The sequence below is a fragment of the Lutjanus erythropterus genome, chromosome 6 (genome assembly GCF_056507025.1).
Source record: "Lutjanus erythropterus isolate fLutEry1 chromosome 6, fLutEry1.hap2, whole genome shotgun sequence".
NCBI lineage: Eukaryota > Metazoa > Chordata > Actinopteri > Lutjaniformes > Lutjanidae > Lutjanus > Lutjanus erythropterus.
Window position 1 is genome coordinate 8,413,158 of NC_139322.1, and position 18,529 is coordinate 8,431,686.

At 40.9% G+C, this 18,529-nt stretch overlaps 1 protein-coding gene across 1 annotated transcript in view; it reads left to right on the forward strand.

Annotated features, from left to right (window-relative positions):
- plxna2 (plexin A2) overlaps window positions 1–18,529 on the forward strand; it is a 265,500-nt gene that overhangs the window by 235,537 nt on the left and 11,434 nt on the right. Inside the window, exons 23-27 of the mRNA XM_084720421.1 lie at window positions 73–139; window positions 367–513; window positions 2,361–2,520; window positions 5,364–5,467; window positions 17,016–17,115. Of these exons, the coding sequence (XP_084576547.1) occupies window positions 73–139; window positions 367–513; window positions 2,361–2,520; window positions 5,364–5,467; window positions 17,016–17,115 (578 nt within the window). The remainder of the gene's footprint in view (window positions 1–72; window positions 140–366; window positions 514–2,360; window positions 2,521–5,363; window positions 5,468–17,015; window positions 17,116–18,529) is intronic.

Genomic DNA, 18,529 nt, shown 5'->3' on the forward strand with positions numbered 1-18,529 from the left:
TTTTGGAATATCAAGAGAAAGAATAGAGTTAAATTTTATTTTTCCTGTTTTTTTTTTTTTATGTATTTTCAGAACGGAGTCGGTTGCAGAGAAGATGCTTACAAACTGGTTTGCCTTCCTGCTTCACAAATTCCTCAAGGTTAGTACGCCAAACAACACATGTCACATGTGTTTGTATGTGTTTACACATACAAATATAAGTATATCTTGTGTTTCTTATTAATTAAGTTTCTAAATTAAAAAGCGTGATTGCACGTTACCAGGTATTTACAGTATGTGGACTTGTAGGTGTTCTCAGTGAAGTGTATTTTTGCGTTTATGCTGTGATGTTCTCTCATGTGTGAATCTGCGGGCTCGTGTTCACAGGAGTGTGCCGGGGAGCCCCTGTTCATGCTGTACTGCGCCATCAAGCAGCAGATGGAAAAAGGGCCCATCGACGCCATCACTGGAGAGGCCCGCTACTCCCTGAGTGAAGACAAGCTCATCCGCCAGCAGATCGAGTACAAAACCCTGGTACGTCACACTCCAAGAAACACACGGGAAGTTTGCACAGAGCCTCGCAGACACACACAAACACACGAGTAGAACCATAACACACATGCTATACAGTACAAGCTCAAAAATTACTTGCTGTTGGTTAAAATGCTGCCAAGCTGAGACATTCACACAGACACAAAAGCCCACAGTCATTTTTTGCCATAATAAAGCAACAAGGAAAAATACAACATGTACGGAAATCATTTCTTAAAGGGTAATTTTGGTAGTTTTCAACCTGGACCCTATTTTCTAATGTTTTTGTCTCTAAGTGACTGATGCACACAGCAGTTTTTTAGATCGGTCCAGCGGTGAGGGAGAGTGCTGCAGCTGGCAAAAGCTAAACTAAGCTACTTATTAAACTTAATCGTTCCAGGCAAGCGCCCACCATCAAAGTGTGCCTGCTAAAAGTGCTTGTTTTTGCTCCCTGACAGGCTCAGATTGTTATCGTAAGTGTCTGAAATTATGGAAATGATCCGTACAGAGAGAGACCTTTCTTTGCAGAGTAAGATAAATTTTGTTGGATAACCACAAACAGCTGTTTTAGTGCTCCTGGCAAACTAACCAGACTCCGTTTGTAAAACTGTAATTTTAATATTGTCATCACCATTTTCATTCAAACTTGATACAATCAAAAAAAAGCTCACCAAAAACATCTTGGCTCATCTTTCTACTGTTCCAACAATCACCAGTTCTGGTTGTTTGGTTGAAATAAACCCTTTATTTACTGAGGAAGAATTGAAACGATTCTGGCTGTAGACTCGGTTTAACCGAGCTGCTTCTTTGATGTCCTCCTCTTACTTCTCTCTCTGTGACATTTTCACATCTAATGCAGTGAAGGGTTCATTTCAAACCAGAGTTGTTGATTGTTGGAGACGAACCAGGTTGTTTTTGGTGAGTTTTGTTTTTCATTTTTGTCGAATTTGAAAGAAGATGGCGATGATGCCAAGGGAGTCTTGTGGCTTTGGAGAGAGCAATAAAACTGCTATTTCTGGTCAAACAAAACATATTTTAGTCTTTAAAAAAAGGTCCATCTCTGTAGCAAACCTTTCCATAATGTTATCAGACACTTATAATAACAATGTTAGCGCGCCAATGGCAAAAACAAACGGTTTTAGTGGACTTACTTTGACCGTGCACAGTTGCCCAGAGGGATTACGTCGTAGATTAGTTTAATTTCTGTCGGCTGCAGCGCTCTCTCTCAATACTAATTTCAAAATGTGTTGTCGCCATTAGTCACTTAGACACAAAAACATGGAAAAAACAAGGTCCAGGTTGAAAAATACAAAAGTTACCCTTTAACTTTACTTTTTGTCTTTATTTTTTGGTTAAAGTAACATAGCTGTGTCTGCTGTGTTGGGTTTCCTCCTTCCTGCATGGGAAGAAAATTAACTAATGATCCCACAGGCTCCAGTGTTGGTCCAACATCAGGGTAGGTGGCTGTGGAGATTTGAACACACCAAACAGACCTCTCTGTAAACACGCACACACATACGCACATGCACACGCAGAAAAAAACACTCACACAGTCAGCATGTGACATGACAATGCTCTGATTGCTCCGACTGGGAATTTGGCTCATTACGTGCTAATACCCCGGCAGAGCTGGAAATTGGTGTCCCGCCGAAGGTGTGAAATTAGATTTTGGGTTGCCAGCGAGAGCGGAAATGGTTTCTCAAAGCTCCTGCCATGCTCCAAGGAGACTCTAATGAGGGCGAAGCTGCAAGCTGGACCTAAGTCCAGGCAGTAACAGGACACCTCCAGACTCTTCCTCTTTTCCTTCTGTGAATTTTCTATCTTATTCTTTCTCCTTTCTTCCAATCCAGATCCTAAACTGTGTGAACCCCGACAATGAAAACAGCCCAGAGATTCCGGTGAAGGTGCTGAACTGTGACACCATCACCCAAGTGAAGGAGAAGATACTAGACACTGTTTACAAGAACATGCCCTACTCTCAGCGGCCGCGTGCTGTTGACATGGACCTCGGTAAGGCACTAACACGCACACACACCCGTGCACAATCCAGACACTCACAGATGCAGCTGGCAGGTGTAAAGTCCTTCACACCCACAGATTAATGTATCAGTGAGAGAAAACCTAGCCATGTGTACAGATTATCAGTGCATTAGTGTGATAAAAGCTGTGTTCCAGCAGCACAGCCAGCCAGCCAGTCTCAGTGTGCTGCTGCCAGGCCTTCTATCAAACTGACTGACAGTGTGCGGCGCATCCCTCCGTCTGGCTGCTTTCGCCGCCCGGTAGCGCCAATAAGACACAGTAGATCGAGGCAGAGGAGCGCGCATGTCGTCACGTGTGTGTGTGTGTGTTTTTGCATCAGTGACGTGGCTGTCTGGCTGACCCAGGTAAGAGCTGACAGACGGGCTCGCCAGCCTCATGCCGAGCTCCACTCCCACGCAGTCTGCCACTTCCATCCTCGCCTGTCCGTACCTTGCCTCCCATTTCTATGCCCCTCTCATTTTCTCTCACTTCACATGGGTGGAGAGAACAAAAGCAACCCCTCCTCACCCCCCCACCGACTTGCTGCAAATCAGCACGTCCTCCATCACTTCGCAATATGGCTCCCCGACCGTCCACTCTCCTCTGTTTTGCTCTCTTCCGTCCATTTCTTACCCTTTCACTGATGCCTTGAAAATAAGTGCATCTGTGTGTCTGTGAATGTCTGTATGTGCGACTACTTTTTTGTGTGTTATGTTTTTTTTTCTGCAGAGGTTAGATGGTTTTGGGAGGATGTCGTGCCAGGCAGGGATATCATGTGATCACCTGGCAGAGGCACAAAGTAATAAAACCCAGTCAACAGAGGAGAAAATCAATGATCACTCCCAGCACGAGAGCCACAATGGCTGTCCACTTGCCCGTCAACACCCTTATTATCATTTCATTACCCCACAACGAGCCGTCAGACGCTGCCCTCCACCAGCACCGCTTATAGCCCCCACCTGTTTCCCCCCGCTTCCTATTTTTTCCACTGAAAAGAGGTGATTTTCTCATAGTTCGGTTTTTCCTCCTTACTTGTCTGCTCTACTCTTCTCTTCTTTCTGACCCTGACGGGCCAACTGCTGCGTATGCTAATGGCACGCCATTTCCACGACACAAGTACCAATTAAAGCGTGCAGGCTGCCTGCATATGCATCTTGAAATTGTTCGGGTGTAATGTTTAATTAAGATGCGTGTCAATCCAAGTCTGCGAGAGGAGTACACATGCAGAGAGCCGTACAAAATCTCCGGCTGCTGATATCTACTCATTTGGGTAATGTGTGAAGAGAGCTCTCTTTGGGAGTCGCGTAGGTTGACGTTCCACTGACTGAAAGGCAAATGAGGTTTGAAAAGAGGTGTTTTAAGAGTTTGGTTTGTGTCAGAAGGAAGTTGAGGTTATTTTAGCACAGTTCACACTTGCCCTGCGAGGAAACTGACTGTAAAGGCAATACATAAATCACACACCTAAGTATTAAGCTTTGCCCACAAGTAAATTGAAAGCAGATGTGCGTTTTAACACATGGTATATATTAAACACATGGCACCAAAACCCAACATGATGTCACAGATTGGTTTGTGGACCACCATTTCGAAGCCTCGAATTTAGTATTATGGGGGTTGTTCTCTGTTTTTTGCTACAAGTGTGCACACAGTATCAACAACAGCGTAGAGCTGGTCGGTGATGTACTACGACTTCGGCAGTGCTTGGTTGGATTTGTCCATTCAGCAGGAAAAGTTGGAGGCCTCTCTGGCCACAAAGTTTCTTATATTACAGCTAAGCTTTGCACTGAAATAGGTTTCTGAATGCATTTTTAAGTGAGAAATAGGCACTGCAGTTTTACAGTTTGATATGAGTTTCGGGAGGCTCCACTGGAAACTGGACCCAAAATGGCGGCTACCTAATCACAATCTTTCTCGTATTAAGACTAAACAATACATTAAAACATGCCCGAAAACATCGGAGGTGAGAAAATGGCAACGCAGCACCAGAATCTTGATTCATAGTTGATCAACACAGCCTAGTTTAACAGTTTGATCTGAGTTTTGTGAGGCTCCGTTGGAAACCGAATCCCAAAATGTTGGCTACCTGAGCAATAATCTTTCTCATAGTGCAGCTAAACACTTCACTAAAATCTGTCTGAAAACATCTGATGGGAGAAAAAGGCAATGTAGTAACAGATTGATCCATATTTGATCAACACAGTCTAGTTTTACAGTTTGATCTGAGTTCTGGGAGACACAAAATGACAAGCTGCTGGTCACAGTCTTTCCTGTACTTTAATGTTTCTGAAAATACTTGATGCGAGAAATAGGCAATGGAGTAACATAAACTTGAACCATAGGCTTTTTGATCAGCACTGCTTAGTCTGACAGTTTGATCAGAGTTTCATGAGTTGGACAGATTCACTGAAAATTACCTCTTAATCACAAAGTACCCTCTGTTTTACTCTACATGGTACCATAATCTACAAAATGAACATTGTGCTGTATTGCAGAAGACTTGAAACCCTTAAACCATTAGGAAACTGTTTCCTGAGGTCATAATTCAACTTAGAAATAGAGTCATTTTGCCACAAGTGTGCATACAATCAGACTACTTTTTGAAACCAGTGGCATCGCCACCTGCTGGCCAGTAGAGAGTTTCACTTAACTTCACTAGCTTCAATTTTTTTTTACTTTTCAGACCAGGAGTCTCAGCCTGCTACTTATTTTGCGGTCTGTGCAGAAAACCAATAAACTAAAACTAAGACAAATTACATTCTTTGTGACTCACTATGATTTATAGTTTGCATAGTCTTTGCTCATAATTCAGTGTGTGTGTGTGTTTGTATCCTCAGAGTGGCGTCAGGGGCGAATGGCTCGTGTGGTGCTGCAGGATGAAGACATCACCACCAAGATAGAAAATGACTGGAAGAGACTCAACACTCTCATGCACTACCAGGTAAATATACACAAAAGGTTTAGAGTAATGTTTTCCTTAATTAACTCTCGCAAACATCACCTTTTTTTTAAATCAAGAATCGGTTCAATTTCTGCTCTGACTTGTGTTATGGAAATTTGCGCCACACACCTTGCCATACTTTGATGTTTCCTGCTCTTGACTTTTAGGCAGACAGTTTTCAGCTCCTCATTTGCATGCCCTTGCCTGGTGTGATCCAAGTGACAGAATAGAGGACAATTACTGTACAGGTGGCAGGAGAGATGAACCCTCAGCATCTCAGCCGACACTTCTCCCTCCTCCCCGGAGAGATGAAGCTGCTCCAGTCAGGAGGACAGCATCTCTCCCTCTCTCTCGCTCCCTCTGCCCTGTTGACTTCTACGCCGGCAACGATTAGTCCCGCTGTGATTGCCTCCTTCTGTCTCTTCACATGTAGAACCTCGAGTTAACACCCCACAATTTTGGGCTCATGGGCGTTTACCTGTTGCCCCCATCTTTAACTGAGAGGAAAGCCGAGAGCTTAAGAGGAGGAAAACTGAGAACAAGCTTTGCATTTTTCTGGAGGATGTATGGCTGAAGTTGTGCATGAAAGAAAGAAATAGCGATATAGAGAAATAAAAGAAATATAGAGGGAACAGGCGAGGCAGAATGTGAGCGATCTCCCCAGGTCGTGAATCTTTTGCGGCGCATGCTCGGCCAGCTCTCATTAGTCAGCCAGGTGGGACCATCTGCTTTAAGACTGCATGAGGCTCGATTCTGGGCTACCTGGTCAAGAGCTGAGATGCAGCTGTGGGTGGGGCTGGAGATCGGGGGGCCGTGGGGCCGGGAGACGCAGCTCTGTCGAGGAGCAGAAAATGGGGACGAGGTCTGGCGAGGCTCGCGCCCTCACGCCGGGGGGTCATTCTGAACTCCTGCCCCAGCAGAGCAAGCAGAATAATTTAACAGATGCAGGACTCATTAGAAGAAGGGACACATCATAGTGTCCTTCACATAGGACTTGGCACCATGCAGCTTCTTTACCCTTTGTCTCCCTCGTTCCTGTCCTCACCTTCATCATCTTCAGCAACTTTTTCAAATTTATCTTTACAGCTTTCTTAGCCGATTCTCATATTTTTGCAGTAGCTTTATGTTATTATGTTTTCAGGTTGTTTGTCTGTCCGTCCATCTATCTGTACAAACGTCCACTTTGATTCAAGGACGAACTGATTCGTTTTTGGCAGTCAGAAGTCAAAGGTCAAGGTCACCCTGACCTCATGTCCCTCCCATTCTCCTGATCATGATGTCTCAGAAACGCGTGGATTAAATTTCTTCAAATTCGGCATGAATGTCCACTTGGCCAAGGTCAAGGTTGCTGTGACCTCCCATGACCTGTGTGTGTGTCCTAGTCTTGCGCGTGCAATATCTCATGAACACCTTGGGGGAATTTTGTTACGTTTGGCACAGATGTCCACTCGGACTCGAGGACAAACTGATTAGAATTTTGGTGGTTAAAGGTAGAGGTCACTGTGGTTTCATGTTTGTCATTCTTGTGAGTTCAATACCTCAGGAACTCTCAGAGGGAACTTCTTCAAATTTGGCACAAATACCCACTTGGGCTCAAGAATCGAAGGACGGGGTCACTGTGAGCTCACGAAGCACGTTTGTGGCCATAGCTCAAAAATTCATACACTAATTATGACAACAATTTAAACAATTCTGTAGCAGGATAAAATGATGAGGTGATGGCATTTTATATCCCGAACATCAAATGGAAAGTATTCATTAGAATCAGAAATGACAGTACAATGATTATGTCCGTTTTGCCACTCTGGATAGACATGGATATAAACAGAAACTTGACTGGTTTCCTGAGGCATACAACCTGGAGGCAGAAATTCTAGTTTCCTTTTTACCCACAGATGGAGAATGAGCATTCTTTTTGCCTTCATTTCCTCTTTTTTTTCCCCTTTCTTCATCTCATGGTCTGAGTACCTCCTCTTCTCTGGTCTCTGCAGTGCTTTAATCCTTGATGAAGCAGCGCAGTGTGTTTGCTTCCACACCATAATGGGCTCCTCTGTTGTTTTTTGCAATTCTTTGCGTCACAGTCTGTCTGCCATCGTTAGCCAAGGGAGACGCTACGGGGCACACAGCAACACGCGTGTGGCCGCTTCACTTATTCGCTCGCTCAATAGCAGATCTAAGGACCGCTATTGATCACGGATCTAAGGGTCCCCGCGCACAACGTAAAGCCAGACACTGTGCAACTTCAGAAGAGATGCCGGCGGGCTGCAGGGCAACGTGGGGAAGAGGAGGAGAGGGAGAAAGAGAAGGAATAGGGCAGAGAAGTGCAAGTAGGATGGAACAACACTGTTTTGATGAGCTGGCAATGGCCCCTGTGTGTGAGCTTGTGTGTGTTAGCGTCACACACCATGCCATTGCACTGGCAGCTGTGACAGCACATCTGGCTGCCTATCACAACAAGGGAGCACAGCTCATTAGGCCCCAGAGTGAGGGAGAAGCTTGAGGGAAAAAAATGGAAAAAAAGGTAAAGAAGAAATATTGAAAGGGGGTCTAAAATATGCAGAGCGAGACTGAGCATCACCTTGAGTCTTTGCTAATTCTCCCATAGCAGAGACAGAGGCACCAGACAGAGGCATTAAAATTCATAGCAACCCAAGAAACCCCATTGGCTATTTACGCTGCCACATGGGAAATAATGGTTTACATAACCTGGATATGGAAATACACACCTTCCCAGCTCTCTGTTACACCAAAATTAAAAACATAAATGCACACATTTAAAATGAGCTCAGAATCAGCACCTTGGTGTTCACAGTCAGGGGACTGAACTCCCGTCCTCCCACTCCGCTCTTTCTATTTCTGTATTTTTTACAGTCTCATTCTTGCATAGATAAAGATAGAAACGCACTCGATTATGCGCACACACATGCAGCACATTGCACATGCTTACACACAGACAAACACAGGAGTTGAGATAAAAGATTTATGAGATTGGAGAGTTTTTTGGCTGATTGCTGATTTGGATCTTTTTGTTGTTTAATCCTCCGCCCCGTCAGAGGGAAAGCGTTTCATCGCACTCTCTTTCGTCTCCACCTCCCTCGTCTCTGTCATCTTGAGACATGGTGGTGTCAACCTTGCCCCTGCTGGATGGTATCTGGGCAGTATAAGCAGGGATCCTGAGGAGTTCCTCAGCCACATGAATCAGGCTTCTTACATACTTGAGTCGCTTTGGAGATAGGGCAGCATTAACCAATAAATGGGCAAGCACAGAAATATTTCGGAAAATTAATTAACTGCTATTTTCTCAAACATCTAGACTAAAATAATAAAACTTTCTCAAAATGTGACCTTTAGTTTCTAATTTTCATGAGTTTTGAAAGCTGGAAACTTTGACTAATCAACAAGTCATTCACATTTCACATCACTCCAAAATCAAAAATACATGTTCTTCCCCTGGCCTGTCGTGCTAGTTATCCCTCTAGATTGTTTTGGCCGTAGAGATTTCTGCTTCCTCTTCTTGTGGCACTCAAAGTATAAAAAAAATTCCAAAAATCATGATCCAGTTACTCAAGATAATCCAGAGACCTTGTTGTGAGCAGTTTTATGTAGTTCTACTTTATTTACAGGAGAAAAGAAAGCAGTTCTGGGAGATTTTAGTACAGAAAGAAAGTAGTTCCTACATGAAAACTGCTCACAAGAAGGTCTTATCTTGAGTAGCTGGGTCATGATTTCTGGAACTAAATGGGACTCAGCTTGTGATACTTTGAGCAGCACAAGCTGAGTCCCATTTAGTTCCGTTATACTGGACAGAAGGCACATATATCTATGGTCTGTATCGCCAAAACTCAATTCACACCAAAAAAAATCTAGATGGATAAACAGCACTACAAGCCAGGGGGCAAATATGTATTTTTGATTTTGAGGTGAACTGTCCCTTTAAGCTTATTCCTGTTTTATCTTACCATCTGACCCTACACTAGCAATATCCTGTTGGCAATAGAAGCTGAAGGAAACGGGGGGAAAAAGTTGCGAGCATTTCGACCAGTGACCTTGCGAAAACACGTGTACACTGGTGAATTAATCAATAATACACATTTAAGAGTAAAATAAAGACTAATCAATATTTCACGCCTTCATGTTATTGATTACTTGTAGAGTCATCCTTAAAAAAAATATTTTTGTCTAAAATAAAATCGTCCAAAAATATATAAAATCCTGTAAAAATAACAACACCTACATCACTGCCAGAATGTTTGTCTATGTACGCCGCCATTTTGGATTTTTGAGATAGATAGATAGATAGATAGATAGATAGATAGATAGATAGATAGATAGATAGATAATGACAATGACTGTGTCCCCCAGGATACAGAAACCAGTTAAAGGTTAATAATTCTAATAAACAGGACATTATCATGAGCTGAAGTTGTCAGATTGCTGAGTTTATTTATGACAATTCAAATTGCAAACAGACCCTGGCTGTATTCACCGGAGTGCTGTGTGAGTAATTACACTGATGATGTTTGACAAAGTGTTGATTTATGACAGGTGGGCTTTCGCAGCACATTAATATTTGTTTGCTGCATCCATTTGTGGGGACACATTGGACAGTGTGCGTGTTCTGTCAGGAATATTAGTCGTAATGTGCAGATAAATGACAGTAAAGGGCAGACCGCTCCCTCTTTCGCTTCGGCCGAGACTGCGTCAAAAACATAAAGTGAAAGTCAGTTTGGAAACTTCCATCCCCTGCTGCCCGGTGACCTCCGTGTGTCCTCTTCTCTGCGGTGAAGGAACAGGGAGAGCAGACACTGATGACCACACCAGGAGAGCCTGCCAGCTAGATCCTGTTACCCACCTTGCAGACATCACTTGGGGCATTTTGGGCTATTTTCAACAGAGCCAGACACAACGGATACTACTACATTGCTATCTGTTCATTAATCTAATGCCGTGCCTGTCTTGGCTCGCTGGTCCCTGTTGTAAACCTGAATACCAAACTCACACAGAGGGGAATATGAAGGTTTTTTTTAGGAGGAAGAGTCTTTTCTGAGTAAATAATTTAACAAATAATGTTTTCCATTGAAAAAGACAAGACATATTTGATTAATCCTGCACTGCTGCTTCACTTTGAATCATATATCCAATCCCAGGTGAAAAAAAATAGTATATACTAAAGCTAAATCCTAAAGCACACTTAATTTACATATACTTAATATACTGTGCTTCCATGGATTCATGAATCGTGTGCTGAAGGTGTGCTATTTTCGACATACTAACGCTGCACTTACTATAGTAATGATATATCATTAGTGCTACTAAAGATATACTAAAATACAATTATGTGTACTTAACTGTACTATTTTGAGACATCTTAAGATGCACTTAAATATACTTAACTACATCTTTTAATACTAATGCTGAAGTTTTTCTCTACCGTCAGTGTATTTTAATCAAATTTTCAGATGAATCTTAACACACTTAGTAATGGAAATAAATACATTACAAAGTAATTTTACATTACTCTAATTCCACTACTTTTGTCACTGATTAGACATGTTACTAATTACTTTTCTCAAATTAATAATACAATTACAATTACTGAAATGAATAAATACATTTGTTTCTTGCATCTTTTTCTCGGATCTATGAGAATCCTACAGGGCAATAAAAGTGTAGCTTACAGGTGGACTCAACTTGTTGCTGCCCTCTGGTGGTTGTGAGTAGTAATAACTTATTAGTGATAATGGGTACAATGGTAGATAGAAAATTTACAGTTGTCACTAAAATAATATAAGTACATGATGTGTCTATTAATTGGAGAATTAAAGCAGACATTTAAAAGTAATGCAAAAGTTACTTTCCATAGTGACTAATTACTTTACATAATGTGTTGACTGGAAAAGTAATTCAATTACTTGAGAAGTAACTAATGTAACTAATGTCAGGAATTACTGAATTTCAATTACTTGTCCAATGTTGCTTGTAATACATAAGAAATATATTCAGAATTCAATCAAAGTGTTTCTATTGTTGAGTTCAAACAAAGTTAAAGTACTTTTTTAAAATACAGCAGCAACAGTGTAAAAAGATGTACTCAAGTACATTTCAGTGCATCTTAATGGTGTCTCAGTATAGTGCAGTCAAATAGACTTCATTGTATTTGATTATATATTTAGTAGCTCTATCATTAGCATATTAAGCATATTGTTAGTACATCAAAATAGAATACTTTTAATACATTAATCATGCATATACTAAATATACCTAAATTAATTCTACCACTATGAGATTCTAACTATATACTTACCATATTAAAATACGACCCCGCTATATAATCTACAGAAACAAACAAGACCAGCAGCAAGAAAGAAGGAAGAAAGAGGAAAAGGGCAATTTTTATGTAGATAATTTTATTTTTGATGTCATATTTTGTGATAATTTGTCCACAGATCAACACAACATGAAAGTTCCTTGTACTAGCTTTAAGTGTACTTCACTGGACTCTTTTAACCTGGGACAACAACAACAGCAGTATTTGTAAAAACTCACACATCATTTTTCAATGACATTTCATTGATAAATACCAAACTTAAATTCCATTAGAAAGACGATCAGACAAAGTTCTGTTCACACATAATGGCACAGCTCACCTTTCATCATTCCTGACGAGGAGTGCACATATGCACAGGTTGTGTTTCCAAGCTTGTGGGCAGAGTCGACAGGTTTGATAAGCATCGTGATCTGAGGGCATGAGTCCGAGGGCATGAGAGATGGGACAGACAGGCTAGGGACAGGGGCTGTGGGGTTGTGTATGTGGGGAGGGCTGAGAAAAGAAAGATAGGGGCTGACCACACTCTGCTGTCTGGTCGGCTCTGCACTGTCTAATGGAAGGTCTTATCACAGGCAGGGCCCACAGCCCTTATCACACCTGCCCACTATCAGCCCCACACTGGATTATCCCTGAAGGGCGAATCTGCACGCCTTCAATCATTTACTCTATCACAAGGACCCATCTCTGCTGTAGCCTCTCTGTCAGCCATAAAAAGCAGAGAGAAAGAGGGAGAGATGGAGGGAGGCGTAAAGGGAAAGGGGGGACAGAGAAGCTATTTCATGCTCCCCAGAGAAAATGTATCACAGGAATAGCAGTGGAAACTTCACGCAGGTCCACGCTGTTTGGTGTATTAAAGTTGGTCCGTGCGTCGTCAGCCGGGAGGAAGCTAAAGGCCGTAGAAATTAGGTTCAGAAAAGCGGAGATAAATGGGAAAGAGGTGAGCTGAGAGGGTCAAAGATGGCTGTCGTGGGTGTGGAGTGGGGGGTGAGGAAGACAATTTCCCCCCCAAGAGCTATCAGAGCTATATTGACCATACTGTCTCCTATGGCCAGCAAGTTTTTCTCACAGAAGGAGAAGTTAAAGCCATCATGAGAGGGTTAACCAGGCTACATAAACTAACTTTTTACATAGCTAGCAAACAACGTAATGGTATATTAATTTTTAGCTACCTAGCATAATATTCAATGTAACATTTGTTAACTTTTTGGCTAGCTAGCAAACATGTTTGTTAACTTCTTAACTAGCTAAAAAACTATGTAACATTTTGTTAACTTCTTAGCTAGCTAGAAAACTGTGTAGCATTTTGTTAATTTTTTAGGCAGCTAGCATCAGTGTAACATTTTATTAATGTTTTCTCTACCTGTCAAACAGTGTAATGTTTTATTAACTCTTTAGTTAAGTGGCAAACAGTGTAACAGTGTAACATTTTGTTAGCTTTTTAGCTAGCTTACAAACAATGGAATGTTTGTTAACTTCTTAGCTAGATAGAAAACTATGTAACATTTTGTCAACTTTTTTAGCTAACTAACAAACAAAGTAATGTTTTTTAACTTCTTACCTAGCTGGAAAACTATGTAACATTTTAACTTTTTAACTAACTAGCATCAGTGTAACATTTTATCAACTTTTTCACTACCCGTCAAACAGTGTAATGTTTTATGAACTTTTTAGGTAACTAGCAAGCAATGTAACATTTTTAAGCACACAGGCAGTCAAACTAATTTATACTTACTAAGTCCCAACAGCAAGCAAATTTATTATTTATTTGTTTCAATTTGGGTAAGCAAGCATCTCCATATTGATTAAACTCTATTTAATTTCAAGAGGGAAAGAGGGCAAGGCAGAGACAGAGAAGCTATTTCATGCTCCCAAGAGAAAATGCATCACAAGAAAAGCAGTTGGTCGGTGTGTCATCAGCCAAGAGAAAGCTAAAGGCCGTAGAAATTAAGTTTAGAAAAGCGGAGACAAATGAGAAGGAGGTGAGCTGAAAGAAGATGGCAGTCGTGGGTGAGGGGTTGGGGGTGAGGAAGACAATTTGTCATTTCCCTCCAAGAGGCTGGTGCACCAGAGCGACATCGTCTTTAAGAGGATTCCTCCAGATTTCATCCCCAGTTTCAAGTGTCTCTCCAGTGTGGCCAGTAGAGGCCAGATGGCAACTTCAACTAATGGCACAGCAGAGATTAGTTTGGAAAGAGCGGGAGAAAAGGGTGAGGACAAGACTCAGGGTGGATGAGAGGCGGGTAGTCTCTCAGGACAGGGAGGAACGCTGTAAATGTCCATCCCAGTATCCACAAGCTTATTTTGCAACAAAGGATGAGAAAGAGCCTGTTCCTGCTGAAGCAAATGAAAAGAAGACTTTTCTGTTTTTCTATAGATTCTTTGAGGTATTCCTTTCGGAGCCTGGCATTTGCCTTTTGTTTATTTCTCCACTGGAGGCTCATCAGTTTTTCTTCGCTGGGTCTGAAGCAGAAATCCCTCCTCAGGGTGGGCTGTAAATGCCAGCCAACAAGCTGTTTGTTGTTTTGGCTTTCAGAAAAGAACTAAAAGTTTTGTTTGCTGTGTTTTCTAAAATGTGATATTTTTGTGTACTAACACTGTGAGCATTTCAAACACTTATTATTGTTTAATTGCCATCTCATGATGAATTAATCCCATTGTTCAACTGATAAAAGATCTCTGCTAAGAAGTGTCTCAAAATAGATTTTAAAACCATCCTTTTTAATGTGGTTTGCAGCCGTTTTTCTCAGTTTATCAGAAATGACTGGAGCACATCATTCGAGACCAAGAGCTCTTTGTAAATATAAACCACAGAGGGGGAAAGGTCTCCTATTCATGACACACCATCTTTTACACTCAACCCAACTAAGTTTTATGATGTGTCTCTTCTCTCTTCCACTCCAGTTGATCTGCTGAAACAGTCTGCAAGTCGCTGCCAGGCAGTTTCTTTTTAATTTTCTATTGTTTGGCCATATTGCTTCCATAATTCAACCAAAAGAGGAGAAATGAGAGCTTCTCTGTGAAGCCATCATGTGCGCTAACTAGGCTAACAAACATTTTAGTTAGCTGGCAAACATTGTAAAGTTTTGTTAACATTTTGGCTAACTGGCAATGTAATTAATGTAATGTTTTTGTTGATATTTTAGCTAGTTATCAAACAATGTAATGTTTTATGTCAACATTCTAGCTAACTAGCAAACAATATAATGTTTTGTTAATGTTTAAAATAGCTGGAAAACAGTGTAATGTTTTTGTTAACATTTTAGCTAGCTAGCAAACAATTTAATATTTTTATTAACATTATAGCTAGCTGGCAAACAATGTAATGTTCTTGTTAACTATTTAGCTCGCTAGCAAACAAGGTAATGTTCTGTAAACATAGTAGCTTGCTGGCAAAAGTGTCACATTTTGTTAACATTCTAGCTAGCTAACAAACAGTGTCGTGTTTTTGGTAACATTTTAGCTAACTAGCAAACAATGTAATGTTTTGTTAACTTTTTAGCTAGCTGTTTCTTAAAATATCACAATATAGCTTTAGCTTCAGTGTACTAACAGTATGACAGTTTTCATTACATATTAATTATAGTTTAATTCCCATTTCATGATGAAGTAATCGCACTGTTCAACTGATAAAAGCTGTCTGCTTAAAATAGATTTTAAAACCTTCCTTTTTATTGTTGTTTGCATCAGTTTTTCTCAGCTTATCTGAAGTGACTGGAGCACATCACACAGGGCCAAGAGCTCTTTGTAAATATAAACCACAGAGGGGGAAAGGATGAACCTCAGTGTGTGTCTCTTATTCATGACGCACCATCTTTTACAGAGCCTCTTCTCTTCGTCTTTCTCTTTGACTCTGACTTCATGCTGCTCTAATGCTATTATTATACCTGCGTACCCCTTTTTCTTTAAGGGTGTGAAGTGTACATGAGATGAGACATTCAGCATTCTAGTCTCTGTCTCTCTCTGTCTGACAGTCTCTCTTTGTCTCTCTTTCACTCCCTTTTAGCATCTTATCCCAGCTCCAAAGCTTACATCATGTCTCTAATGTTTGTGAAGGGGATGACAATGACAGTCATGTTGAGTACAGCCATCATGCAGCCACAGCACTCTGCTCTGCTGAAAAAAAGCCACGGGGCTCTAGTAGAAAACAGCAGGGAGCAGAGATATGACAGGAAGGGATGTGTTGCGTAGGGGTTTGGGAAATGTTTTACTAACAGGACTAGGGCTGGGTTGCACCAACACGGATGAATTTTTAAACCAGATTAAATCATGGTTTAATTTTAAATTATGCTGCACCAAACTTTTAAACTGGCTTAACATGAAGAAAGATTTGATTTAAACCTCTCTTTAAGCCTAAATTAAGTTTTTGGGTTGTTTTTTTTGTTGTCTTTTGCACCAAAAGTCCAGTTAAAAATGTGATGAGTAACCTTAAACTTACACTTGAGAAGGTTTAACTTTTAAAATGGCTGCAGTCTTGACATGAGTTTGGCAACATAAGTTGACCATTTTTTAAATCTTATATTACTTGGCCATATTTCTTTCTTAATTTGGCCAACAAGTTTTCCCAAAGGGGCAGAGATAAGAGCTTCTTTGCAGAGCTATCATGAGTCGGCTAACTAAGCTAGCTAACTTTTTAGCTAGCTGGCGAACAATGTTACATTTTATTAACTTTTTAGCGGGCTGACAAACAATATAACATTTTGTTAAATTTTAGCTAGCTAGCAATCAGTATAATGTTTTGTGAAATTTTTAGCTAGCTAGCAAACACTGAAATTTATTGTTAAGAATACAGAGCTGCCCAAAACAAAACAGCTTACCAGCTTCCTTATTAGGTCTCGACAGCACACATATTTAATATTTAATATATTAAATATTTTAAATGGGTAAACAAGCATCTCCATACCGATTAAACTAAATTCATTTCAGTTTGCATCAATAAATCTGGATTTACTAAATAGATATTAGTTTTTAATTGTTTAACAGAGGACTGCTTAAAATTGGATTTGCTCATTTTAAACCTGCTTTTGCTAAACTCTGTTTAAAACTTAACTTAACTTGACTTAATCTTTGTTGGAACACCCAGTTCACCTTACAGCATAAACAGTTTTCAGAAAAACAAAATAACTTTAGAGTTAACTCCTATCTGTTCTTATTAAAACGTGGAAATCACTAAAACATTATGATACCAGAAGATTCATGTTGTATGTCTGTGTCTCTTCACAGGTGTCAGACCGCTGCGTTGTGGCTTTGGTGCCCAAACAGACCTCATCATACAACATCCCTTCCTCAGCCAGCATATCCCGCACCTCCATCAGCAGATACGGTGAGTCAGTGGACCAGACTGTGCTTTTCATACCCTCGTTGCAGCTTTGACATTGATTGCATTGATTGCAAAATGCCAACAGCAAATATATTAGGCAATTATGTGTGTTTGCGAGCTTATTCAACAGTTAATTCCATGCAAATGTAATCTTGTTGCCTCGCAGACACATCAGAATGGTTTTTATATTAGTTGTTTAAGATATGAACAAAGCCAAATCCATTCTCCCCAAAGCTATGGCCAGCTCTGTTTGGAGCAGCTCTTCCTTTTGCTGCAGAGGGCTGTTTTTTTGCAACCTTTTTCTCTCTCCAACTGTGTGTGCTGCAGTTTGCTGTACAGCTGAGGTCCAAACTTTGTCGGATGGTACAAGAATGAGAAGAATAGAGAGAAAAAGAGATGACGAGGAGAGGGGAGAGTGAGAGATACTGGCCATTGTTGATTTTGAAGCCACGATATTATAATAACGATTCATTCTGTGCTGGACGCAGTGGGTTGCTAGTTGTCTGCAGATCTGCGCCCACACATGCATATGGTACATACATGTAGTAGCTGTACAAACATGCATACACGCTTCAGATGTGCTTGTAGTTTGTGCTGCTGAGTGCCAAATTTGGTCCGATGCCAGACACACACAGCAGCAGCAGCAGGCAACTTGTGATTGCTAATTATTCTGTGTGAATGATACTTCACACAAACAGAAAAAGATAAGTGAGCATGGCCAATTATCAGGATTGGGGATAGAAAGTGAACACTGTCTTTAAACTGCCTAACACAGAGAGAAGGAGCTAACAGCATCCTTATCCCTGCAAGCAATTACAAGTCTTATTTATTTGGATACCTGCAGATGCTTCAGTTTTTTTTTTTATCTTCAGTTTATGTACAGTAAAACAATGTGGATTATCTGTGATGACATTTAGAAGATCACAGTGCACCCAGTTATTCTTTCTTTTGAAGAGATGATTGAGGTATGTGCTATCTGAGCTTTTTGAATGTAAACTACTGCGAACAGTTCTTGAATCAAACTGAACTCACTGAGATGTTTGCTTTTACACGGGAGACTTTGCATAAAGTATCATGGACCTGTAGAAACGGCTGTTTTGTTGCGTCCATCTCTCTCAGTCCTTACTGTCCCTTCACTTCTCTGCCATTCCCCCTCTGCGTGTGGATTGTTATAATCATGAGAAAGACGGAAATTGGAATTCAACCGAAGCCGATCTTCTCCGGTCCGTGTTAGAACCACGGACAGCGCAACAAACAGCGCACACAGCATTGTATTAATTAGTGAAGATAAATGTTTGGAAATAATGATGTAATGAGCGAATAAACACACACCATCAGCACATTTAACTATTATTATTTATTTCAGGAACATTATGTTTTAGAGCTCCCCCCAAATGCCCCAAAGTAGCATTTCTGG